This window comes from Drosophila ficusphila, unplaced genomic scaffold (assembly GCF_018152265.1).
Source record: "Drosophila ficusphila isolate 14025-0441.05 unplaced genomic scaffold, ASM1815226v1 contig_127, whole genome shotgun sequence".
Classification (NCBI taxonomy): domain Eukaryota; kingdom Metazoa; phylum Arthropoda; class Insecta; order Diptera; family Drosophilidae; genus Drosophila; species Drosophila ficusphila.
Genome location: NW_025064016.1, coordinates 2,807,763 through 2,835,758, shown reverse-complemented (window position 1 = coordinate 2,835,758; position 27,996 = coordinate 2,807,763). Strand labels below are relative to the sequence as shown.

General features: G+C 39.8%; 1 protein-coding gene across 1 annotated transcript in view; it reads right to left on the bottom strand.

Annotated features, from left to right (window-relative positions):
- LOC108100700 (putative neural-cadherin 2) overlaps nucleotides 1-27,996 on the bottom strand; it is a 50,529-nt gene that overhangs the window by 9,613 nt on the left and 12,920 nt on the right. Inside the window, 8 exon segments of the mRNA XM_017204737.2 lie at nucleotides 65-2,390; nucleotides 4,191-5,099; nucleotides 5,643-6,063; nucleotides 9,083-9,220; nucleotides 11,900-12,064; nucleotides 13,605-13,720; nucleotides 18,634-18,777; nucleotides 25,170-25,653. Of these exon segments, the coding sequence (XP_017060226.2) occupies nucleotides 65-2,390; nucleotides 4,191-5,099; nucleotides 5,643-6,063; nucleotides 9,083-9,220; nucleotides 11,900-12,064; nucleotides 13,605-13,720; nucleotides 18,634-18,777; nucleotides 25,170-25,221 (4,271 nt within the window). The 5' untranslated portion in view covers nucleotides 25,222-25,653.

Below are 27,996 nucleotides of genomic sequence, written 5' to 3'. Positions count from 1 at the left end.
TATTGATACCCCCATTTGAAAAGAAAAGCCTTTGAAAAGAACTCAAAGAGGAATTAGCCCTCACCTGATGTCGTCCAAGCAGCTCCTTTGGAAGTCGGACTGGACCTCAAAGGTCTTGATGCCCGTATACTCGGCCTTGCCGCCCGCATAGACGCCCTCCTGCTTGTCGATGCTCAGCCACTGGTGTCCTGTGTACTGGAAGGACTCGTTGTATCGCCTCGACTCCCCGCCATCCAGTTCCATTAAAGCCGCCGATCCATAGCGACTGATGCGAATCACATGCCACTGGCCGTCGTTCACTGCGATTGCGGTTAAAGTCAGGAGCTGTTCCTCGTTCCTCAGCGAGTTGAGGTTGTAGCGGAACTGGAGGTGCCCCCTGCGGAGCTCCAGGATGGCATACTCCCGGTGGTGCTGATCGCTAACCCGGAAGAGTTCGCCTCCCTGCTCCCGCGTTCGAAATCTCAACTGCAGTTGTGTGGAAAATCGGTCGGGTTCGAAGCTCAACGCAAACTTCACATAGCTCTGGGCCTTAAAGGTTGTGGGTATGGTGGGCACATTGCACCCGGGACCCATCCAACCTGGTTGACAATGGCACTTGGCCTGAACCAAGCTGGCCACACAGTTGCCATGCTCCCAACAACGAGCTGTGTGCTCGGTTTTCAGGCAAACCTCGTCGGTTTGCGGACAGGCGGGAAAACTATTCCTAGCCAAAGCGGGAAAAGCCAAGTCGTAGTGCTCCGAATTGTGGATAACATTGCGTATGCAACCATCGAAACCCTTCGAGCTGAAGGCGTACTGCCAATTGTAGAGAGTTTGATCGAAATGCTGTCGATAAAGTCCTCCTAGTTGAAGTGGTTGATTCAGATTGAGGGACTCGGAAAACGGTGGAATTTGTCCTCTGGCCTGGCAGGCATTATCATCGAACTCCGGCGGAGTGCCATCCTCCATTTCGGAGACCAAAGCTGTCCGGCAAAAGTCCACAACCATACGTACGTTCTCCGAGTCCCAAAATATGTCCAATCGATGCCAAACGCCATCATCCAGAGTTTTCTTGGTCTTCACCCGGAGTTCTAAAGTTCCCGATCCGAAATCAATGAGCATCCGTGGATATCCCTGCTCCAATTCGATGGCAATGAAGTCGCTGATCACAACCTCCTCGGGTTTTGGCGGCACAATGGGTCCGTTGTAGAGTATCAATCCATCGGCTGCCCGGGTGATGAACTCCAGGCTGAGATGGGATTCCTGGCAGAGTTGGAGAGGAGGATACCAAGCCCAACCGTTGCCACGAAAACTTCGCGTGGACTGCTGACATCGTGGACCATTGTAGCCCACCGGACATGCCACACATTTTGGACCATTTCGGGTCTCCACACAGCGACCTCCATTGTAGCAGAGATGATTCCTGCAATTGTAATCCTGGTTCGTGAAGTTCCTGGCCCTACAAACACACTGGGCACTGATCTCCAGACGAACTCCCACCAAAGCTGTGCGATTCACACTAACCGTGTAAGGTTTCTTGCCCAATTCCACCTTAGAAGTACACGAATTGGAGCCACACTTTCCCTTGCCCTCGTGCAAGCACTCGTTTATGTTGACCATGGTGATATTCAAACCCACATCCTTTTCAATCTCCTCGCGATGCATTTGCACCACGCCATTCAAGCGAACTGCCTTGAAATATGGCTGCTGAGTGGCAGATCTGGCTGCAAAGTGGACATCTGTCAAGGGATAAGGACTTCCCTCCTTCAGCTGAACACTGAACACATCCACATTATCACGATCGGTGTACAATAATTCAGCGAGTTTGTTGCGGAATCTCTCGAGTTTGGAGGGCTCAACTTGGTTCTTAACCGGGTTCCAAGTTCTCACGAAATCTTCATCGGTTATGTGAGCCAATCGCATGGAGCCAGCTTGCTGAACCGCCTCTGCAGTAATGTCGCGCACTGTAACACTGAGGTTGGCCGGAATGTCTTCCTGTCCATGTTCCCGATCGTAGACCTTGAATCTCAGTTGGTAGCGACCCCTTCTGGTTCCCGCTCTCATTGTCAGGATTCCCGTATCCGTGTCCAGTTTGAATCTCTGGTGTTCCTGAACCTCCCAGTAGTACTTCTTATCCGGAACATCCCAGTCATCGGGATCATTCACGTACACCCTTCCTATCTGCGTATCCTGCGATTGTCCTTGGTAGTTGTAAACCAGAACCGACTTGCTTCCCGGCAGCATTTTATTATCGTTCACATCTCCGATAGTAACGGTTAAAGTACTGGTTCCAGTCATCGCAGGAGCTCCATTATCCTTGATCTCGATGGGGATGGCATAGGACTTTTGCACCTCTCGATCGAAGGGACGAAGGGATGAGATGATGGCCACGCCATTTCCATTGTCACCTCCTGAAAAGAATATGGTTGTTTATTTAATAACACAGATTCATAGGTTGCAAATATATTTTTAATATTTTAACATGTTTTATTCAGATTTTTTTTTTCTCAGTATTGTGCAAAGGACACACGCAGTTTTCGAAACTTCATAGCTGCATTCAAATCCCATTCCGGGACAAATTTGCTCCACTGCATTTGGCCAAACTAACCAGAAAACGCTAAAATCAAACAACTTGCAATTCAAAATCGAACCAATTCACCACTTTTCCCTTCGCCACTCGAACCGATTCGGTTCATTCATTCAAGGCAATTGCCACACAATCAAAGTCGAAATCAAACGCTAAACCAAACTCTGTTTGCATAGTAATGGTGATTGAATTATGTTTCAGACAATCAGCATCATCAGCATTGTTTGTGCCACAAAGTTGGTAACCGAAAAAAACAGTGTAAAAGCCAACTGAGTGCAGGGAGAGATAGAGAAATTGGTCGAAATTGGTGCCGGAGAAGCGGAGAAATGGGAGAAACAGAGAAGCGGCGATGCTGTGGACAGAACTCAGCCTGGAGGCGTCATCTCGGTTCGTCCAGTTGACCATGTCCGGCCGGCTTTTGTTTTCATTGCGATTTGGTGTTTTCCCATCGTGGGATTTCCCTGAGGAACGGGTATATGCACAACAATAAAAGTTTAGATTGCAACTACTATTTTTGTTAATTTTTTTTTTGGGTGTATAATGATTTTAAACATTGAAAATCTTCAGTTTTTCTATTTAAATTGTTGAAGAAGTGGCCACTTTAAAAATTCCACCCTTCCATAGCTAATGAACCAAACTGGTCAAGTGTACTTGTAAAGTCAGTTTCGAAAAAAAAACTACTCTCTCAATCTTGATTTTAAACTTTTTTCTCTGCTCTCCTCTTCTGTAGAATGGAAATTGCTCCGCACTTTTTGTGTAGCCATTGTTGGAGTTATTTGAAACAAAAACCTCGGACAAAAAACCTTAAAAAAGAAGGGAACTTTCGAGAGCAGCCCAATAAAATCGATCAAATGAAAGAAAATTTGAGGTGTCACTTGAATGCTGTCGCTGACATTGACAGCAAGTTTTTCAATTTTCTCGACCAGTTTTTTTTTTTTTTTTTTGCCCTGCCAGTTTGAATTTCAGGACTTATTTCTCTTTTGTACTTGTGTGTCCCTCTGTTTTAGGGTCCATTCTCATTGATGTGTTTTTATCACTTTCTGCTCCTCTTTATTTTAATTTTTTGCTGAAATGGCACGTGTTTGAGTGTCAAGTATATCTGCCGTAAACGAAATTGTGACCCAAAGGCCCTTGGGGTATCTATATAAATAATTGATTTCCAAACGGTGAATTCATTATATGCCCATAAACAAATTCAGAGTCTAAATAAATAAAAAATTAGTTTCGCTATTCGCTTGATATTAATTTGCATAATTACTTAAATGAGATGCGTAATTGGTATAAATTGCTACGACATATCTCATTGAATACATTTTTAATAATGCTAATGCATTTAATATGCTCAGCCTTTAATTTTATAATTTTTCCAAGTGTTGGCGGTTATTTCGCATTGGCTTTTTGCAGCAAGCTGACAGATGTTGGGCTTAGCGAGCGTTAAAAACATTTTTGCATCATTAATTATGCAAAGCGATTTTTCCCTCTGCTGAAGTTCAGACAAGTGTTTGCGATTACGATTAACATTTAAATATTTTTTTGCTGGCAGATAAAGTTCTATATATAATTGGTATTTAATTACTGAACAAACAATAAAGAGTATGTATAAATATTACTATGATAGACTTACTGCGATCGTATTCCACTTTGAAGCCCGCTCGTATTTCATCGCTTGCCAAAGGATCCAGTCGAAAAGTGAAGGGTCCTCCATTGCCTCTCTGTCGATCATCGGCATCCTTGGCTGCCACCTCCAGGATTTTTTTACCCGACACATTCTCGGGCAAGGTGGGCTTGTATTCCTGGGCAAAAGTCGGCGCATTATCGTTGACATCCTTGACTATCACGGTTAGAGTTGCAGTGGCAGTTCGAGCTGGGTTGCCATCGTCGATGGCCAAGATCTGAATGTGATGCCTATCCAGGGTTTCCCTGTCCAAGGGTCTCTGTATGCTCACAGCTCCCTTGTCACTGATGGCGAACTGCCTTCTCCGATTCGTGGAGCGAACTATCTTGTAAATGACCTTCGAGTGACCTCCCTGATCGGCATCCGTGGCCCGGAACTGCTCGAGGATGGTGCCCACTTTCGTGTCCTCGTAGATGGAAACTTCGATATGCTCGCGATCGAACTTGGGCACATTGTCGTTGATGTCCCGCAGTTTAACGACCACCCAAGAGTAGGCGACGTGGTATTTATCGCCGGCAGTGGGTCCGTCATCACCCTTATCGTTTACCTGGATGCGGAACCGAAAGCCACTACTTTGTAGGGGATCCTCGTAGTCCAGTGGCTGGATGATTTTCAGGGAGCCCGTCCCGTCGCCATTCCGCACCATCGCGAACTTGTCCGCCCCGAAACCACTGTTCGGCACCACTTTGTACTGGAACGTGTTCGTCTCGTCCTCGTCCTGAACGGTCACCGTGAGGATGGGCGTCTCCGGGATGTAGGTGCCGTTCGTCTCGTCCACCTCCGTGAACCACTCGTCCTTGGTGAACTGCGGCGGCATGTCGTTGAGGTCCTTCACTCGAATCGAGGCGGTGCCGGTGCCTGTGAAATCGGAGAGAGGACAGAACAAACATTCTGCATCAGATGGGCGTCGATTACAGACAGACGAAGTGGGAAAGATTAGGGGAATGACAGGATAAATGGGCCTTTTTCCTGACAAATTGGTTGTCCCGAAAATGTATTGGTTTTTCACTTTTTTTGTGGTGTAGGTTTATGAAAAATTAAATCGAGGAAAGAAATGGCTCAGGGGAAATCTTGATATTAACAGTAAATTGTTATAAATGATGATTACTATTTTAAAAACAGAAACTAAATAGTTTTAAATATTCTTATGATTTTGGTAGATACAAATAACTTATCGTTGTTTCAGTAATAAATAAAATAAAAGAACAAATATACCATTTCCCACCGACATCTTGAGGCAATCAGTTAAGGTCAATGGAATCAAGATATAAATGCCTGCTCCTAGACATCTCATATTCTTTTGAGAAAGGATATTAACACCCGCAGCAAAGTCTTTTGCAAGGCAAACAACCTTTCTGATTGAGTTTGGAAACCTAACCCAGGGTTATTGGCCCCACTCACCCTTCAGACCACCGCCGTCCATGGCCACCACCTGGATGGAGTAGTCCGGAGTGCGCTCCCTATCCAAACAGCAGACCGCCGTCTTGATGAGCCCCGTCTCCGGTTCGATTTCGAAGATGGGCGCCCCCGTCTCCTCCTCGATGACGTTCTTCTCAATCGAGTAGATTAGCTTGGCGTTGGTGCTCTCGTGGGGATCGTCGTAGTCGACGGCGGACATGGTCATCACGGAGCTGCCGGCGGTTCCGTTCTCGGTGACGTTGCCGAAGTAGATGCCCTGCGGAAACTGCGGCGCATTGTCGTTGATGTCCTTCAGATTGACCTGGATGTCCGCGTAGCCCACCAGGCCCTCGCCGCCCTCGTCCTGGGCGAATACTGTGAAGCGCCACTGTGGCCTGCCATTCGGCTGATCACGATCCAGGGGCTGGGGATTAAAATAATATTAATTATACTTGTGATTGATGGTTTAAGCATACTAAAGAATTCCATTTTCGAGTAGATATTTGCCTGGTTTTTAAAAATGTAAAAATGTTTAAACTATTTTTCCCTGACTTCACTCAACTTAAATTCATAAATTTGTAGTTCAATTATTTATCGAAAATTTTGTTATAACTTGAAACAAAGATGTACAAAAAATATTTCCTTTAAATAAATATTTAACAAATATCTTAATGAAAACACAAGGTGAGCAATTCAAATAAATTTCCTTCTTGAAGTTACTTTGAGCTTATCACAGCTTATCCCAGAGTGCAGAAAAAGGATTTGATTTCTCAGCTGTTTGTTTGCTTGCAAATTATTTTATGTCCCTCGGTAAACTGTAACTGAGTCGGTGTCTCTGGAAACCCTTGAGCCATTGGCCATTGTTTGTCTTTGGCCTGGCTTTGATGGCATTGCGGTGCCGCACACACAAGTCTGTTATTAGATTTCTCATTAAATGAGTTATCCACACGAAATTGCATTGGCAATGGCAAAATAAAAGCCATCCCTTCGATTGAAATGTCCTTCAGAATTTCGTTCGTTTTGTTTGTGCTCACCAGTGTGTCTGTTGGTCGTGTCAACCTTTCGGTTTTGGCCTGGCTTTGGCCCCTATTCAAATTGCCCTTAAACATTGCTTACTCAGCTAATGCATATAGTATTATACCTTAACGAAATGTATTCAATGTGTTGGTATCTGTGGTCGGTCTGAAGGACAATTTGCTTTTACGATGAATTAATTCTGTAGTCTTATTGAAGTAAATGAAAGCTTAGACTTGTATTTATTCTAAAGACTCGAGAAATGTGTTGGCTTGTCTGAAATAAATACTCCAGAAATATGCTCGTGTTTTATCCTACAGAATATTTGAGTGGTCAAGATGGTCATGAAATGTAATATTAAGTTGTTCGCCTACCAAATATAAGTATATGAGTAATTAAGGTTTATAGTTAGTCTTATTAGGCTGTTCAACATTTCCCCAATATGGAGTTCAAACAATATGGAGTAAATCTTAAATAGTTATTTCTTAGGTTACTTAACTTTGTCTTTTTGACCCAGATAGCAACTTTTATTCCATCACACTTTATTGGTAACCTGTCAATAACCAATTCGATTGCAGTTCAATCAGCTGTCGGCAAATAAACTTTAAAACCCAGCTTCGCTCAATTAAAGCCGGTGAAAAAATTGGTTTTACTGCCACGTGACACGTAATGCAATCGCAATTACAAATTAAATGCCGTCAGGCAACCGGCAAGTGGCATTCGCCAAACGAAGAAGCCCCCCAACCTCAGAGTCCATTTTTTTTGCAAGGCCCCATTTTCCCGCCTGATTTTACACACAATTTTGTGCGAGGCAACCGCGCACCAATAACGAACGGCGAACGTCATTTACATGTGGTCGGTTGTAGAGCGTCAAAACCACAAATGCCACATGCTGTCGCTGCCCTGCCCACTGCCTCTGCTCCACCCCCACCACCACCCACCCACTAGCAAACCCACCCACCCTTAACCCTATCGCATCCGTGAACTGCCCTATTCGCCGGCAATAAAACAAATAAAGCAAACCGCCAGCGGCAACATTTGAACATTTTATGCAGAATGCGAATCTGAGTGGAGTTTTTCGAGGCTCGCATTTGAAAAGTTCAGGAATGTCCACTAGTGATGGCAACCATTTCCCAGCCAGATTTAGGTTTTGTAATTACAATTTAAAATAAAAAACAAATTTGCATTACTCTACATTTTTCCGTTTTCTAATCAAGAACATTGCGTCTCTATGCTAAAATAATGAATTTATTTACTATGGGCAATAGATAATTGGTTATTTTGAGTTTACCAAACCATTAAATTAAATTATAATTTTGCGTACAGTTTTAGCTGATCTAACTAAGCTTAGTCGTTTAGTTTAATTGCTTTTGGTGCACTTAGCTCTTCGTTTGTGATCCGTGTTAGCAACACTAATTTCCACTCGTTCGTTTTGTGCCACTTTGAAACGTTGGTTTTTATGGACTTTGTCAGAAATTAATTGGAGTATATGTATCTGACAACCGACGGTGGCAGTTTTTTGCATCTAAATGACATTATTTTTTGTTGGAGCGCGTAGCAAAGGGTGTGGCATTTGTTTATGAGCGAGTGTGTGTGTGTGTGCGGTATGACACAGTTTTAAATTAATCATACGCCACCGAACCGCGTGGAAAGCTTTACAATTTACAAAAGTCGCAGAATCGACGATGGTAAGGGATGACAGCAATCAGAAGTCGACAAAAAGTGGTAAATATTGAACACGTTTTCAAGCTCTTCCGGTTATGAAAAGAGTGTCGCATTTGCAAAAAAGGTTTACAGCGGTGTCAAGATGATGGATGTTGTTTGATTGATCCAAATGGTTTTAGTGAATATATTTTTGAATTTCAGAAAAATCTTTTGTATTTTTTTTATACTTCTAGTTTAATTTTTATTAAAAATATTTCTGCCAGAGTGCTTACCAATTTTTTTTAATTAAACACTTAAATGTTTCCTAAAGCTTTGTTATTCTTAATAAAACGTATGTAGCGCTCCCTGAACTAATTCAAAACTCTCTTTGCGACAGCAATGTTAACAAGGTCAGAAGACCCGCATAAAATCCGGGTAGACCCACTGCCACGCCGTTGTGACCCTCTTCTCTCGTTTTTTAACTGCTCACTCGTCACACAATATAAACTGCGCCATTGTGCGAGCATAAACTGTGGCTCAATTGTAAACGGCCAAAGCAAAGTCCTCCTGTCCAAAAAATGGCCCCCGGAGCTTATAGAGTACCCCCAGCTGGGGCACAAACAAAAAGTTATTTTCCTGTTTTTGTTCATTCTTCATGTTTTTTTTTTTTGCTGGGCTTGAAATGCTGTCGCGAATTTTAACTGGCTTTCATTACACTCGTTTTACGAGCGGACTCAAAATTGGAATCGGTTTAAAACGCAAAAGGTGGTCGCAATCACACTTACCTTAAGTACAAAAATATCGCCGGTCGTGCGATTTATATCAAATTTACTATTCGCTGGATTATCGGGGTCGATGCCCTGGCCAGTCAGGAAATATACAATATTTATTGGTCTATCTACATCGCCGTCGGTGGCTGTGACCTGCAACGAGTCCAAGAGAGAAATCGAAATCAGGTTGGTAACAAAAATTGCATTATTCGGTGGGGATAAATACCCAGGTTGGGGAAAGCTGGACCCTGCTTACGATATTGGAGACTATAAATCAAATATGCAAATGAGCCAAATACTTTAAATGTCCAATAAAGGCCAACGTGAATGTCGAAATGGGGAAAACTGTGGGAGGGGCCTGAAAATTCTGGGCGGTGGGCGTGGATGGTATTTTTCCTTTGGCCCGCCAGATTGCTTGTAAATTTATGCTTCGATTTTTTTGCTCTTCTATTTTTGCACATTTTATTTCTGCCCTCTCTCGCTGGCCACAACATATTTCCAGACAAAAAAAGGAATGAAATGCTAATATTGCAGAGATTTATGTAATTATTCAATCGGATTTCGGTTTTTCCTTTGTTTTATTGTTTTATTTTTATTGTTTTCGCTGTGGTATTGTGATTGGTAAATTAAATCAACATTTAGGAGCATTTTCTTGGAATATTTGATTATAGGCAGGGGAAATTTTTATCGAGTTTGCTTGGGCTCATTGAGAAGTTGTACAATTCAATAAAATCAAATAAATTAAAATTACCACTGAAAAGTTCTTTAAGTCTAAGATGACTTAAAATTTCTTGAGAAAATTCTTAATTCCTGCGAGGATTTGCATGTTTATAAGTGGCTTACAAGTTGAATCAAAACAAGTTGAATGAAAACTTGCAAGTTCTTGTAATCGCTACTTAACAATCAACAGAAAAAAATAAAACATGGAGAACAAAGCGTGTACACAGAAAACATGTATTTTTAAATTGAATGTTAATACACTTATAAAAAATAGTTGGAGGTTATGATAATAAACCAAAAAAATTGTGGAAGCCTTTCCAAGAAAAAAATTTTTAAAATACATCAAAAATATTTTTTTTCTTTCTGTGCATATGGAAATCTCTTTGTTGAAGGGGAAAACAACGCAGTGGAAGAGCCTATAAACAATTGTCATGTCAATTAAAAGCAATAATTGCCTTGTTCAGTTTGCATCTCATATCTCTCTTTGTATCCTTTTTGCATGCGATAGTGGAGTGTTGTAGTAGTATCTGTGTGGATTGTCTGTGTGCTAATGTGTCTGTGGAAACAAAACCAGTTATGCATGTGGCCTGCATGTGTGCAACCCATTTTCTATTATGATGAAAGAAAGGCGAGCTTCAGTTGACAATTACAAGCAAACTTGTAGCAATATCCTTTGGGTCCTTGGTCCATTAAATCATCGTCACGTGTTAAGTGCCTGCCATTTCCACCCAACCACCCATCCACCCACCATTTTCAACGGCCATCCGCTTCCCGCTGCACATTCACAATGCGACAATTTACGTTAAATGTTCAACACAATTTGATATGACAAAAGAGTTGTCTACGTGCCATCATTGTGCCCATTATTATTGCCCAGCCCCGCCCATTTTGGAGGCGGAAGCGAGCCTTCGGGCTGCGTGCCATTGTCCTTTTGCTCAACACACACGTTCTCCCACCATTTACGGCCATAATTTAAATGCCTTGGCCACCAAATCCCACCCAATGAATCCTCGCGCTAGTGAAGGGCTTTTTATGAAATTTTTCCATTTTATTTTGCAAGCACAGGAATCAATTTGGGTCCAAAGGTGTTGGCGACAGCAAACGCATTCCATTCGCTTCGCCCAGCCATAAATGCATCGTATATATCCTTATATATCCTTCATAATTGGACGCGCCGTGACAATGCTCCATGGATCGCACTTTGGCCTGCCATAAATGTGTAATTAAAAATTCGCCTTGTTTTTCTTTTTACTCTTATTTATTGGCCGCGGCTACGCCCGCTGAACTGTGCAATTTTAATTTGTGTTTAATGTTAAAAAATGATGCAAGTAGGCATTAATGCTCTTTTCAGTAATTGGGCGTTAAGCGTAAGCTTGGGAAAAATGTGAATTTAAAAAAAATATTAAAAAATACTTGAACTCCAGTTTAGAAATAAGTAATATTGCTGGTAGCATACGCTTATTTCCCGCAATTACCAAACATAGATAAAAGTTTTCTCATTGCATCCGTTAAAGTGTATTCAAATTTTGATGTGGGTATAAACTTGTTTCCTCCACACTGGCCTTTATGTTGTTAAATGCCGGCATGAATAAAAGTCGCTCGTTCAGATACGTATTTATATATATGTACATATATAAATGAGTGTTTTTACGTGCATAAGTAGGGGTGTATGCGTACACACAATAAAATTGGTGTTCGTATTTGCGTTTGTGTGCGCATTTTACTGCCGCAGCGCAACTATCACGTTATTATTAATGAATGAGTATTTATTTGTATTTACAGCTGAATGGTTCACACGAATGAAAAGCATTTGCCCAACTTTTTCCCACTTTTCCTCATTTTCTCCATTTTTCGTCACATGCCGGACGATATCCGGTCGCCACTTGAGTTTTAAGCCTGCTGTTTGCCTTCGGCTTGCCGGTCTCGATTTTATTGTTAAGTTTTTGGCTTCTTATGCAAATAAAGTGTATTGTATTCATTTTTTTCGGCTTGAGTTTTTCCTTTTTGTGTCTCCCTGGCATTGTTGGTATCAATGTTTATATTGTGTTAAGCCAATGAGACGATCAATGTTGCTCTGAGAAGTCGGTAAAAGTTTTTAAGACGAAAACTTACCTGCAGAATGCGTTTGGGCAGATTGCGATCGTCTTCCTCAGTGATTTGTGTGCGATATGTTTGACGATCGAATACAGGTGGATTATCGTTGACATCGCGAACGTTGATCACAACGGTGGTGTAGTTGTTTTTGCGATTCCGCGTCGCCTCCAGCCGCAGCTCGTACTGCAAAAAAATAAATTATGTATTTATTAAAAAATAGTATTTATACTCTTGTCTAGTAAACAAAATAAACGGAAAGCTTGATTATATTTAAAACTCTTCAAGTAGTTAAATTATTGTTTATTCACTCACATGAAAAATAATGGATTTTTAAATATTATAATGCCTTTTATACCAGCCAAACACTGCTAATGCGAGAAAGTGTATAGCACAAAAACTTTTTACCTCAATCAGCAAAACGTTTTAAAAGCGAAAAATACGCTTATGGATATTTGCAACGGGCATTGTAGAGAAATGAAAAAATAGAGAATAATATCTGCAAAGAGATTTATTTCGGCCTGACGGCTTTAATGCGTCTGATGTCGACGAGCTTGGGCCTGCCGCGTCGCAATTTGGACAACAAAAGCCAAATTCGCATGAATGGCCATGGAAACTTTTACACGGGCAGGAGCAAAACAACGTGAAAAAAAGTAGAACCAAATACAAAATTGGCAACACATGTTCCGAATGCTGTGGCCTGTTGTTTTGGTTGTGCCACTGCCATTGCCACTGCCACCACCAGTGCCACTGCTTGTTGCATGGTCGGGCATTGACAGCTACACGGATTTCCAGTCCTGTGGGGGTGCCAAAACAAGTTGCGTATAGGTGATGAGTGCGCGATGCAGGATGTTGGCGGATTCTACACACATGTCTGTCTTCCACTCGGAAAAAATGGGTAAGGATGGTACTTAACAGGGTGTGCTTCTTACAGTTTGCAATTTAAAGTGGGGTAGGGTAAAATATAAATGCTACAACTTTAATCGAAAAGGAAACTTTTGTTTTCCTTGTCAACTTTATTTCTATAATTTTAACAGACCTTAAAATGGACCAACTTTTAAAGGGTGTTTTTTTCCGTGATAGATTGGTGCGTTGGCAATCATGTTAAAAATGCGCATTGGGAAAAGTAACGACAGCTGTAACTATCTATATATCCCCTCTTCCCCTTTTTTCTTCCTTTGAGATGAAAATGCTTTCTGCATGTAAGCAAATTTCCCTTTTTTCGGATTAATTTTTTTATTCGCTCCGACTTGCTTGGCCAAAAGTTTTACCAACCCCCTGAAAGTTTTGCATAGTTTTACATATTTTCCATTTTTTTGTTGTTCTCGCCAAAGCAGAAAAATATATAAATTATGCATGCAACAGAAAGTTGGTACCTACTAAAAAAATAGGACTAAGAAAAATGTGCATCAACTTGTAGACAAGTGGTTACAGAAAAAGAAAAAACTTAGGTATTCATAGATTAAAAATTCCGTTTTTTTATTTTGATTGCTAATACCTGAAGCTTTAAAAAGTGGTTTTGTTTTATCAAGAAAGTTATTCAGGCATTTTTTCTGTAAAATATTTTAGGAATGTTATTTATGTTCTAACAAAGAATTCTTGTATCTGTTGCATTTATTGTATTTTAAAAACTTTTTTGCTTAGCGAAATAATAAAGACAAATGTTTTTTCTCTGTTCAGTCTTGTAACTCGGTTAAAACGAGCCTTGAAGCAGTTGTAGACTTACCCTTGGCCGCGTTTCATAGTCGAGTGGACTTGCCACGTAGATGACACCAGTGGTATTCTGTACGGCAAAGGCATTACCTATGTTACCGCCTGTGATCTGGTATCGAATATTCGTCGCTGGAAATTAACAATAAAAACACAACGTTAAAAATGCTGTTTAATTAAGAGGGGTAATTGAATTGGTCTGTCAAGAACATACGTCTCACTCAGCTTAATCTTAATGGACTTTAATCTTATTTGAGTCTATTAAAAATGCCAAAGGCTTTTTAGTCTAAGAAGCCGAGTAATTTGATCCTTAATTCTTGCTTCATAGCTTGGCTGGGGATTTATAAATTCTGTATCTCAACATATTTGTTAACAGCAGGAATTCTCCAGCTCCGTATATTATCGCTAATTAATTTCTTGTGGGGAATCAATAAACTCCACCACCTTAAGTGTTATAATTTTTCGCAAATCTTAATAAACATTTTTCGGAAAACTCCCGAAAAGAAAACACTTACTCAGCTCACATTCCCTCAAAATTCCCCAAGATTAAAAAGCAAGGAACAAAGTCAATGAGAAAGAAAAACAGAGAGTAGAAGGGAGCAGAAATAATTAAGTTCATTAAAAAACATTTTGCACCCACGGGAGAGGACATGTCTCCAATGTTTCACAAGAGTGCCAGGACCAACAAGATGCCATATAATTTACTTATTCCATGTTTAAAAAGCCTGCGAAAGTGTTGTCTTCGCTGGCGGAATATGGAAATGCTCTCATATGTGACAACCAGGACACGTCTGAAGGGAAACGCGTCTGTGGAAAGTGGGGGAAAGCGGGGAAAATGTGTCCTGATGTTGCCACATTGTCTGTGCATTTATGCGGAAATGTGAAAGGCAAACATTAGCGTAAATTAGCGACGCGTAAATCGCTTAACCTGCTCGACTAGCTGAAGATGGAAGGATGGAAAATGAAGGGGAGTGGCTGAGCTGGATGTCGGGAAACGGGAGTTTTCAGGCATTAAAACTTGGCCACATTTGGCTTTTCCTGTTTATGGATCTGAACAGCTTTCTGCACAATTAAGTTGGAGAGCTGATTCAAGAGTTTTTTTTAGGCATTTTTATACCCTTGCAGAGGGTATTATAATTTTGGACAATTTTGTTTCAATTTCGAAATTTTCGAAAAATTTTCAAAATTTCCATTAAAGGGTTTGCTGCAAATTGACCAAAATTCACTAATTTTGAGTCCATAACTTTTCCAATTGTAATCGGATTTTAAAGTGGCATACCTCTAAAAGCTTGTATTTTAATTATCTAACAAAACAAAACAAACTGCATAATTAGTAATTAGTGATTAGGCGTGCCAAAGCTATCTTTTATTCTTGTTATCAGCAATCTTATTATTCATTCTTGAAAATGTAATCTAAATTATCCAAGCTGACACAGTAAGTCAATATTATATTACATAATATTACATATGTAAGTATTAACTAACAAATTTATATGCAACAGAACTAGGTATAACGAAAATTTTAAATATATAAACGTATAAAAATAATTGTTATATGTTTATAATAAATAACTCGATTTTCGTCCAACTTCTAGACGCATTTGATCGTGGGTGAACTTGATAAAGGTATCATATTGTTCTGTCAATTTGTGGGTCAACTCTAGTTCATATTCCTCTCTTAGGTCTTCTTCACACTGACTCATCATTCCGTAGCAAATTGAAATCAATTGCTGAAAGCTAAACAATTTTTGATTATCTGACTTCGAAACTGACTTCGTGGAAATCACTTGAGGCTTCTGAGAATCGATTTCGGAATCACTTGAATCAGAATCAGGAAGAACGGGTAAATTTTTCATGTAGTCACGTGGAATCTCAGGTTCCTTAACTTTTGATTGTTTTACTGCTACTATTGGTAAATTCCTTCCATTGCACTTGCGTTTTCGTTTTGCGGGAACAATAACCATCGAATTTTCCTCAAAAGTTAAAGAGCGCTTCAGAGATGAACAATTCATGACTGATATTATTGTATTCCTATTTTCTCCACGTGAACGATTTATTTATTTAACAATTTTTGGAGCTGTACACTTTGATTTGAACTTGTAAACTATTTTAAAAAGATAACAGCATATCAAGCCTACTTTATAATTTGAGTACCATTTAGTATCATACATCAGCAGCCACCCTCGCTCGAAACACATTTTTTATGTTCATTTTCTCATTTAAATTTACTGCTCAACGCTTAAAGACCAAACCTATTAAATGGCTGTAGTTCAAAAACGTACTTATTCTTTTTTGCTCGCCGAGATTTTTTTCCTGTTTTGGCCCGACAATAACAACAATAACAACAACAGGGACATTAGGAGTTGCTCAGGCGCGTCGTGTTAAGTAGTCCCCAGTCTTAGACAATGACGTTTACAATTTACGATGTCATGACGCCATTTTTAAATCACTGATAATGATAATAAATTAATATGCAGACACCAGAGACCCGGGCACACATGGGAGCAGCCGAGGCAGTAAAAGTATCCTCCCTGCCCTTCAGATCCTCTGCGATGTTGTCTGTGTACTTATTTAGCATGAAAAGCCATTTCAGAAAGTGGAGGGAAAACATTCTTGTTTTTTGCCCTGGTTTTTGATCTTTCTAGGTCTTTGTGTGCTCATTTTTTGCTTCTGTTTTTTTTTTTTAAGGTATGGGGTGCCTGCTAAGTGTTTTTATGGCCCACCCTGAAAGGTTCCTGGACTCCCTGTTTATTTCTGAGCCACCATTTTGGCGCGCCTTTAAAATGAGTTCTTAAAGCGGTGGCAGGACAACTTGTGGAAATAAATGAGCATCGGTTGCCTTTGGGGTGGCGAAAACTTCTTCGAACTGGTTCGAATGTGACAACATTTGGCCAACACATGGCAACCACTTGCGCTCACTCAAATAAATAATCTTTTCGCTCATAAATTCGCAATGTGGCACGCAATGGCACAAAAGTTTTACAGCTCCATTCGTATTGCAAAGTAGACACAAACATAGCAACGCAAGAAATCGCATAAAAGATTTGTCCTGACCCTGTTTCGTTAGTCATAGCCTTCAATTCATATTCCATGCGACTCTCACACATAAGAGAAAATCCCCTCCTTTCGGCGAGTAGTTCAAAAATTTCGTGTGCCCATTTATTTTTCCGTTTGCCGGCGCTGTTTCCCTTCTTTCTAGGGAGATTACACTGGGCAACATTAAAAATGAAGTCCTAAGACGGATTTATTCAAATTTTCCTATGAATTCAATAAGTTGTTGTTATGGGAAGTCATTTTACGAAATTGAAAAGGACATTCTACAAAGTGCAATAATGAAATAAAATTTTTTATTCCAGCTTAAATAACATATACTTTTAAGACGAACGATACTATAAACTTTTTTATGTATATCATGTCTTGGTAGCACTGTGTTATTGTTGTGAGAGCTGCTCTGGTTTTTTTCCAATTCGGGTTAATGCTTTTTCGCAGTCGTCGCGCCGGCGACAACAAGGACTCAGGACTCAGACTTTTCTCGGATGTCCTTTGCGAGCTGTTGCTGTTGGGGAGCCTTTGCCAAGAAACGACAAAGTTCTACCCACAAGTTTTGCGATCCCCTCGGTTGGGAAAAAGTTGTTAAACGCTTTCAATGAGATTTTGAATGTTTTTCGTGCTGCAAATCGTATCTGCCGCAGACGCAAAACTTTCTCCGTCCCTCCCCGCTGTATTAACAATAATAATTTCCGCATGGGAATCAATAGACAGATATACAAATACGCATATTAGATGCTCACTTGCTCTCCATTTGTGTTTGTCTTCGTATTTTATGGATTTATGCATGACTACGAGCTGTATCTTCTTTGTGTATCTTTGGCTTCAATGAGCCTTCATTTGTTAATATTTCGTACATATTTGCGGTACATGGCTGATGCCTAATAATATTTGACAATGGCTGCACACACACACACACACAGCCACTGCGAAGTATTAAAATAAATAAATGTTGTAAATGTCTATTATGACAGCGGGAAGGGGAAAATATTCTCAACCGCCGCTTTTATATTTATGCATACATTTTCTGCGGCCCCATGAGGGAAATTGCCAAATTGGTTTTTTCTAAATGTTTATGACATCCCATACATATACTTTTGTATAATTTTTTATGCTTTATGGAAGGAAGTCTAAGGATTCATGAGTTCAACTGACTGAAAATGTCGTTGACGCATGATTGGCAAAAATTAAGCAAGAAATTGTTTTTCGATGATTTTATTATTGCTCTCTTAGGTAAGCTGGTCAAATAAGAAGGTAGCTATCAATGCATAAAAACCACTTGACTTCCAAACAAATTTATTGCTTAATTTGTTTAGTTTCCTCATGATGTGTTTTTATATATTTTCTTATTTAATCGATATTTTCTGCACATGCTTTTGACTGCTTCTGTTAAATATTTCACAGTTCACAAGTGACTTAATTTTATCAACTTGTCAGATGCACAGAATAAATCAATTGATTTCTAAACAATGCATGGTCGATGGAGAAAAATATTGTGTTTTATGTTATAAATTAAAGCTTTCATGAAAATATGGTTTAGTGATTAAAACCAAAATTAAATAAAATGTATAGGATAATTTATTTCCTTTATCCTGATGCTAATAAATTTTCAGGGAAATTGAAGTTTAGTGCTTTGAATAAATTACTGCTTATTTGTGCTTAATTGCTCGAACAATTTTTGAGCATGCATCCATCTATCTAAAGTTCACTGACATCCTTCAGGGACTCGGCGCCTGGAGCAGCTGTCTACATCTTAATATCTTTCAAATGCAAATCATTGCCCATGACATGTGTGCACACAGTCCCTGGAGAATTACAATTAAAGACACACTTAATTAAATCAATTGGCAATTTATGCAATATATATTCTTTTGCTCGAGCGATTAAGTACAAGTGTCCTAAGCAAGAATCCAATTTAATAAAGGGACTAAGTCGCATTATTCTAAGGGGGAGGGGATGGTTTATTGTTTATGTCTGGTGCTTGGGTTGTTACTCACACTCATTGTGATCCTTGGCGTTGACAGTGAGGACTGTGCTCTGCAAATCGGCATTTTCATCGATTTCAGTCTCGTACAGAAATCTATCGAAATATGGCGGTGAATCGTTTTTGTCGGCAATACCAATGCGTACAAATTTTGTAACTGCAAATGAGAAAAAAGAAGACAAGCCATGATATAGATACTATATAAATAGATTGCTTCGTTGCATGCTCTTAGTGTATGAAATACCAATAAGCAGCATTAATTATAGCAAATTTATTGATTGACAAATTGCGCGCGTGCCTCCTTTGCGGTCGAGGAAGTCGTAAACTTGTCGGTTTATGTTCAAAACGTGGCAGGCATAAAAGAGGCAAATATACGTTACACACATTCCCCAGTTTACTATACACCGAAAAATATTGAAATTGCATAACAATAGCTACCAGTTATCCAAAAACTTTGTTGACGTATCGAATCGCCATATATAAAAAACATTATTTGGTATCTTATTTCCAACACATTGAGTACACATAACATTTGAAATAGATGTTATTGTAAATAAATATATAAATTCGAAATTGTTATTCTCCTGGTGAACCACACAAAGCCCTTGCTCAAATAGACCCGAACTATAAGAATATGCTGCGCAACTGAAAGCCAACAAAAATCACAACAAAATCAGAACAATCTACTCAAAGTGAAAAGTTTGCGTCCCCCTTTTCAGTTGGAAGCGAAATAAGTTTTCACAAAGTGCACAGCGAATTGAAGGTTTTTCTCCGCACCCTTCGGCAACTGCAGTGACGTTTGTTTGCCTCGCTTTATTTGCTTATTTCCTGCTAATGTCTTGCCAAACAAAACTTTCTGGTAGTTGTGTAGTTTAGTTTTCGGAGCTGGAACGTGCGTTAATGAGTTTTATTCGAGGAGGGGCGCTCGAGGCGAATATGGAAGGAACTGCACTTCACAAATAAGCGTGGATTTTTGCAATCCACCAAGGAAAGTTTATAAACTTTGGTAAGCTTGACAATTGTTTACCGAAAAATATTTTAGCCCCTAAAAGTCGGTCCATTAACACAGAAATATGCTCAGGCTCTTAGCTTTCCCCTAAATAATTAAGTTCTCTTCCATTTGACTAATAAAATATTTTGCAATAAACTGCTTTAGTCGACATAACTAACTAAGTGTTTAAAACGTTCAATTTTCTCAAGAGAGCCTGAGGATGACTTGAAAGGTCTTTCATATTGTTTTGGTTTCGGTTCCCACATGACGGAAGCAATAATCTGTTTTCACAAGGAGCACAAAAAGCTTCCACAAGTTGAACAAAAATATAAGTACGATAAAATGTATATTTTCAAGAAGAGTAAATGTTCTTTAACAACCAGAGCAAAGTAACCGAGTCTGGCAGTCACACATCATAAAAGAGCAAAATCTGCAGTGTGGGACGGCAGAATTAATATTGCCAGCAGGCTTTCTTTTCGTATACGTTATATTGAAAGACCGACATTTTGTGGGGCAATCCTTTCGGCTGCAAAAGCATTTCTTTAAAATGCACTCTGCTCCTTGCGGCTTTTAATCGTTTTTAAAGCAGCTTTAAAACACAACATGTGACGAAGAAAATATGGCTGCAGTACATTGTAAATGTGCAATTTATGTATCCTTCACTTAAACAAACTGGAAATACAACTAAGGACCTCGACAGGTTTTACTTCGGTTTACACGTTTTTGCCTTGAATTTTTCGCAACTATTGTGCAAATGACATAAATTGAATACACAATTTTTGGTAGCCAAGCGAATGTGTTAAGCAAACTTTCGATATTTAACTTGGCTGAACACTGCATTGCAGATTTTGTAAAGCAGTTTAATCTGTGCGGGCTTTGTTTTCTTTGTTTGTAACCTAATTGATTTGGTCAAAAGTTGCCTACAAAGAAAAGTTAGAAAAACTAACAAATTATTTCAGAGAAAAAATATGTGCTTCAGGTTTTTGCCCCTTTTTCACTAGGCCTCTTAACATTTTACCCTCACACACAACATTCATTCGTTTGAATGCTCAGTCAAACTTGAAAATTCTTTTCATTGAAAAATGAAATAAAAAAGTGAATTAACTCCTTGCCTTTCAGGTCTTTTATACTCAAGTATGGGGTAAGACAAATAGAATCTAATTTAGACTTTAGCTCTTTGCTTTATTTAGTTTGCAGGTAAGTCTAGCACGTAATATGGTCCTCTTTTCTGCCCCAGAAAATGAAAGAAAATGAGAAATGAGCAAAATAAACACACACTCACACACACATTCGTTTTTTGGAGGCATCAGCTCGAGCGCAAAGCTCGAATAAATAAGACCCCTAAAAGAAGGGAAAGTGAGTTGAGTAGAAAGCGTTTAGGAGGAAAACTCCGAGGAGCTGAACGAATGTGTGTAGCTACAATATACTGAATAAATACAAATACACAGGCAAACACGATGAGCAAACATCGCCGGCAGTCGAAATTGCATTTTGCTCTGTTTTTTTCCTCAACCGTCTTGACTTAATTTTTTGCCACTCTGGCATTATGGCCAGGTAAACAAAATAAACGAATCTTGGCAGCGAATGGTCTGTGAAATACTGACTGAAGTTAAAGGCAAACATGGGAGCAACATAGAAAGCGAGAGTGCGGAAAATCAAGTTTACAAAGAATATATGTTCATTTGACTAGTTGAAGCAGAAGTATGTAAACACATTTTAATTTCATTGATGGCATTTGAGTAGAATGAATTCCAGCAAAGAAAAATATTTTAGGTTAATACGATTCTTTTATAGTTCATAGTATGATATGGTGTCTTTAATATCCCACATATCCCAAAATTCAACGCTGCTCATCTTTCTATGTTTTCCTTTTTTTTTCGTTAGCCCCTTGACTCTCTTGAAAAGCTCAGCTTCCTGTTTGGTTAAAGTGGCTGCCTTTTTTGTTGGTGTTAAATTGAGCAGCAAAGTGAACTGCGCCCGAGTCATCAGCCAGCCATCACGCTCTCGCTTTTCCCTCCGCTTTTCCCCACTTTCCCCGCTCGGCAGCGGGACAGTCAAAAGGGCTCGCTTTAAACTATTAACGTTCAGGCGAAGGCGGCTGGGGGATGAAGGGGCGTGGCCTGGGGGCAGTGGCAGGTGAGCAGCCGTCAGCTATTTATGGCCGCATAACTGGCACACTAACAAGCCCTGCCACGCCCCCTTCAGTAGCTTCGCCCACCTGCAGGTGAGCCATATGTCAGTCCATGAATGACTGGCAGCTGGCACTACTTTTTTTCCTTCGTTTTTTGCACCCCCCGTAAACATTTCTCTATTTCATATGCTGCTTTAGAATTCGTTTTTGTTGTTCCCCTTTTTTTAGCCTTTTTGTTCAGCAAAGCAAAATAAATAAAAGGGGGAAAAAGGGGGAAAATGTGTGCAAAGTGGCGTCAAATGTCAGAGCTGTTCAAATCAGCCATGGCAAACACAGATACACACGCACACTTTCGCAAAGCCAGAGATAGTCAAAGTAGTTTTTGTAAGGCAAAAAAATGGCGGAAGCTACATTTTCCAAAAGGCAACAAAGCGCATCACATTAAAACTGACAGGATGGAGGGAAAAAGTGTGGGGGCTTTTCCTTTGACAACTGAAAGCTTTGGGGTTTCCATGGGATTGTTTATGTTGTCCCTGGGTCTAGATTATCCCACTTTTGGGTGGCTCTTTTGAATGCTATTTGCTCGACCTTATATTTAATAATCGATGTTCGATGAATAAATTTTAATATTCATTTTGAAAGTAGAAATTATAAAGAGATTTATAATTGTAGTTTTAACAATGCTTAAAGCAATCCTTCTTCATAACTCGAATGTTGATTTATTTCATTACGTTTCAGCCACAAGGTTCAAAGTCTATTTGCTCACAAAGAAAACCAAAATCGTCTTGTTATTCACCTCAGGCACTATTCTGCCCTTGGGCATAATTGGGAAAATCTAGTTAAACAAAGGACTTCAAAGTTCTGCCGCAAATAAATAAATTACCAGTTTTAATTTGCTAATTAGTTTGCAGGCCGAAACGCTTGACATCAAAACAAACGAACAGATAAATAAACAGCAGTGGAGTGCGAATAAATAACCATAATGTTTTTGTGGCAACATATATTAATCCGCAGGGCGTTTAAAGGGGCGTAGTTTACACACACACACACACTCGCGTTGTGTAATAAATTTTCAGTAAGTTTATGATAATCTCATGTTGTGTTTACTCATGTATTTTGGATTAAGTTTTCGCGTTTAGTTTTCTGTATAATACGCAAAAAACTTTTCGGTTGTTCTAAGTAAAACAAATATTGACAGAGATCGATGAGCGGTAAGGGGAAGGGCACTGGGAAATTATCACCCAACTTTGCGTGTCAAAGTTATTATTAGTTTAATGCGCCACGTGTTGGCGAGCGGAAGAGGAAGGATGTTAACAGTGCGTATGCGTGATATGTCATGCAGCAAAAGTTTAAACTGCCTGACAGTTTTTACACGCCCATTATGTTGATGTATGCAAAAGCCAAGGGTCCCGCTTTATATCTCTGGATTTTGTCAGCTGAACCAGTCGCATAATGGCAGCTCATTTGACTTTTGACATAAACGTTTGAGAGCGAGGGAGTTTTATAATTAGTTTTACCATTAATTTATCGCTGTGGTCGGTACACTTTGAACTTTCGTACAACTGCTGTTGACACTTGACATTCTGTGTAAGTCCCCCGTAAGTTATTATGTCCATTAAGTAATTAGTATAAAAAATTATAAATATATTGTATTATGCACTCACAATTTTGTATTTTAACTTTGATTTATTGACAATAAAACTAAAACGTGGTTGTATTCCCTCCCCTTTTGAAACTTTAAATTAAAAATTATTTAGACAGCTCTTGAACCGATTCATTTATTTCTGCCATTGCTGAATAAGCATTAAAAGAAATCTCAATGGGAAACCTTTTGCTGAAACTCATTTCTACCGAAAAAGTACAATTAAATCCGTTTAATGAACTCGTTGAACCCCACGAAATCCAAATAATACCCTTTGGGCTCAGCCGCCCATGTATTCAACTCTTATTTTTTTTGTATCCAGTAGCGTGCAGCTCATTAACTTTGATGATGGCTGGCTCGAATTTTTCGTAGCCTTACGCGAGCCTCTTTGTTGGGCTGAAATTTCAATTAAAACCGGGTCCAAGAGCGCGCAATATTTGTATTCATTAGCCGACCCGATGATGATGATCATCGTTACCAACATCCGATGCCGGAAGTGACCAGCACTTCAGCCTTATCCGAACCACTCCTCCTCTTTTGGCTTTTGCGCGCATTAACCAACACAAAAAATTGTTAATTAAACTTATGAAATGTTTAGAAGAGGTTTTTTGCGCTACCTACATTCCGAGGCGCATTAAAATTCCTGTGAGTTTCCTTTCAACCCGGACTAATTAAAAAGTGCGCGCGGTGGACAGTGACAAACAAAGCGTCAAACGGCAAAACAAAATAATCTGAAAAAAAAAAAAACAAGCAGACAATATGGTGTACCGATATAAAAAAAAATATGGCGCTATTCTCAGTCCCTTGGCACTGCGTTGATGAGTTGACAAATATTTTGTCAGTCATAATGAGTTCTCGGACAAGAAGACAAGGTGAGGTGGTGGTGGTGATGGTGGTCGTGGTGGCGAAGTCCTTGTTTATGGGCCTCGTTTTCATCGCCCTGGTAGCCGCTGTTCATTAACCAACGGGACGGTCCACTGGCGTGTTAATTACGACCTACATCCGCCACGGGTTGCTTTTCTGGCTGTGATGACAGGGTTAAGGGTGTGGACAAGACCAAAAGCCGCAATTAAAATGCTGTTTCGCGCAGAAATTGCACTTTTATCAGTTCAGCCATGTTGCGTATACGCCACGTGTGCGGTGTCATGGCTTCGGCTCTAAAATTAAAAGTCACGCTAATCAGTAATTAATTTAAAGTTCTGGTCTAGTCTGGAAAGTTCCAATTAAAAAAAAAAATTGCGGCGACCTTAGATAGAAAAAATCTCTAAGGAGTTAAAAAACCATTTCTTGCCTATAAAAATCAAAATTCTTAAAATGCCCTTAAAAGTAGGCAATACTTTTTGTGTGGTTTAATTGATTTTTTTTTGGTGATTTGCGTTCAAAGAAAATTCATTTGGTATTAAAACTTGTCCGTAATATATATTTTTTGTTTGTCATTTAATATTATCAGAAGTGTCTGCCTGTCTGCTATATTTTTCATTACGACGAAAGGAAAATCAATTTTCGCTAGGAAACTCAGGAAAATATGAATGCATATTTAAAGCAAGGAGCAGCCGCAGCCCCTCAGGTATCGTTAGACAGGATCCCTCACGTACACACGTGCAGACTGGGATTCTCGGAGCCATTCACTCTCGGCTCCCCCGACAAATTACACTTCATGAAATTTTTACAAGACCATTTACATAAGTATAACGACGCTGGAACGTACGATTAAGTAACCATGTGCACTTCTAAGCAGCCACACACAGGATAGGATAGGGTATACAAATGGGCGCACACACTTACCCAAATAGGTGCTATTCGTCAAAACCCAAAAGATTTTTAATGGATCGACCATAACTACGCAGGCGGAGTTTCAAAGGCAGTCGAAGCTATTTCAGCGGCTGTAATGGGAACAAACTGCTGAAAGCCGCAGAGCGTTGAGCAATTAATTGAGCCGCTTTTTCTTCAGGTGTTCCGCCGCGACACCTTTCCGCGATTTCCCACTGCGAGTGATAAAAATGATAAGTTTAGCTGTAGCTGTAGCTGCTCCGAAACCTTGTGATTCTCCAGCTGCTTTCCGGTTTGCTCTCGCCTTTGTTGATTTGCACTAGTTTTAATGAGTTGCTGTGGTGGTCGTTGTTTTTGCCGCTGCCTTTGAGGTATTTTTGCAATTTACGCTGTGCACTTTTATGGCGTTCACATAAATCAAAACGCAGCGCGTTTTTCATAGTAGTTGGCATTAAAATTTCGCGTGCAACTCAAACTATCTTTTCCACTCAGCGCTGAGCTACAAAAAAAAGCCACACAAAATGTTTTACCCAAATTGAACTTTCACTTCGCGGCCTTGAACAACACTGTTTGTGTTTCAAATTTTTTTAATTTAAGTTTTCGTAGCTTTTTCGTTCGTAATTAAAATTGTTTAAATTGTGTCCTCGAAAGGGTAATTAAAATTGTTCGTTTATTTATGTCAGCAACAATGTCTTGCACACAAACTCACACACACCATTATCCCCATTGCCATCATAATCCGTAGCCATTAAAAGCTTGTGACATTGTCGAAAACTCTAAGCAAGCTTTTCTGGCAATTTCCGTCGTTTTAGTGGCCACTTAATTAGCTTTGGTTAACAAAAAGTTTGGTTTTCCAAAAATATGAAAGTAACTTTTAATGATTGACAACGTGGAATGAGTTTAACTAGTAAATGGGTTATCTGAATAATAATTATGTTTCTGATGGTGAAACATGTGGTTTCGAGAACTTGTAAAATTTGATTGTGATTGATTGAGTTTTCTAAAAACTAAAAATGTTAATTAATTAGCGCAGCATCCCTTATCTCCGTTAGACTCCAACCCAAAAATTTGGTAATTACTCTTGTTACTGCTGCGCACTTGAAAGGATTTGTTATTAAGAGGACTCTGCAGTTGCCAAGGTTTTACTCTGTTTTTGGATGAGCTCCAGGCAAGGTAGCGCCAAATCCTAGCAATTAGAATTGCCAAACTCGCCTTGGAATTCTGAAATGCTGCTCAAACAGTTGGCCATTAGCTAACTCAGGCCCAGACCAAACAAAAGGCCGTCCAAGGCGGGCCAATTAACGCAGCTAAAGCTGCCCGAATCCGCCCAAGGAGCTTTTTAGTCCTGGCCACAGCCTTGACCTTTATCCGGAGGCGTGGACAGGCCCCTAAATATTTAATTGTTTATGCTATAAGGGGTAATGGCGAGGCCTTTTCCGCATCCCGCCCCGCCAAATGTACTTTAACAATTTGGCCCACTGGGGAAGAGGCTTTTAATGGACAGTTGGCCGTCGGAGAAGTGGGCTCTTTTGCGTTGCCGAAACGATTAAAGCCAAGACAAAGTAATTAGTGACTCAATTGCTTCATTCTGGCGCTGAGCACCGCATACAAATCGCCTGTTTGGAGTTTGATGGGTTATTGGTGGTTTTGTCATAAACTCGTAAGCCAGCACAAGCTGGCCAAATCAATTGCCAGCCAACTGGCATGCTTATATACGAATAAAAATTGGAAAACCACTGAGAAAAACTGTTTGGATATTATTTTAAAAATCAATTTTACACTACAGAATAAATTAAATTTATTAAAAGATTTTTATGTTTCTAAATTGACTAAAATTGTTCTTTTTGAACCAGATAGCTATTTCTGAATTTAGCCACTTGTGTTTTATTCTTAACCCAAAACTTTCCTAACAGTGCTTAAGGGGAAAAAGAACGCGTATTGAGGTCAGGGAAATTATCGTCAGGCTTGCCGGCTTTAAGTCATTTTGCGAGCTCTATAATCCTCCTTAACGCAATTTATGCAAATTTATGCAAGCTTTGGCTCAAACGGCAGCTGCTGCCTTGCATCGAAACGGCGGAAGAAAATTTAAGTCAGCAAACAAGAATTTTTCTTGTTCTCGGTTGACTGTCTTTCGCTTCTTTGCCTGCCAAAAAGTTAAACATGCTCATTTCTTAACTTTACTTTGAGGCGTACCAAAGAAAAGAAAGCCTCAATGCAGCACAAATTTTGAAATTGCACTTTTCCGGCCCAAGATGAAGTCGGCCAAAGGAAAAAAAAAAGCGAAGAGGAAGTGGGTAAAACTGTTGCCCAGCCCCGGCGGAAATACAAAAGCATAAACTTTCCGGCCAAAACTAACCGCATACTTTTTTGGGTGGCAGGATAACGGGGAAGTGGGTGGGGGGAGAGTGGAAAGGGGGGAGGGGGTAGCTCTTCAGTCGAGTGTCTCGGGCCGACATTTGAAAGCGCCAAAATATAAAGCGCAAAATGTGGCGGAAGTTTAATGAATAAAAACTTGCCCGATCCCACAAGCCGCCACAAAGAGGAGGTTTGAAATTGCGGGGAGGCGGAAACAAGCCAAGTAAATTAGCCGAGTTCACTTGCAAGAAAATGGCAGAAGAAACGAAAGAAAAGTGATACCTACCAAATGGAACCGGAATGACAAGTTTATGAGGGCCACAGGAAATCAACTCGTTTATTTATGGAAAGATCCTGCAACTACTTGTCGACCACCTGTCGTGTTGGCAAAAATGGCAGACAGCTGGAGTTTAACCAAGCATTTTTTTATTGCCATGTCATGAGAAACTTATTTCAAACATGGAAGAATTTCTTTAAAATATTTACT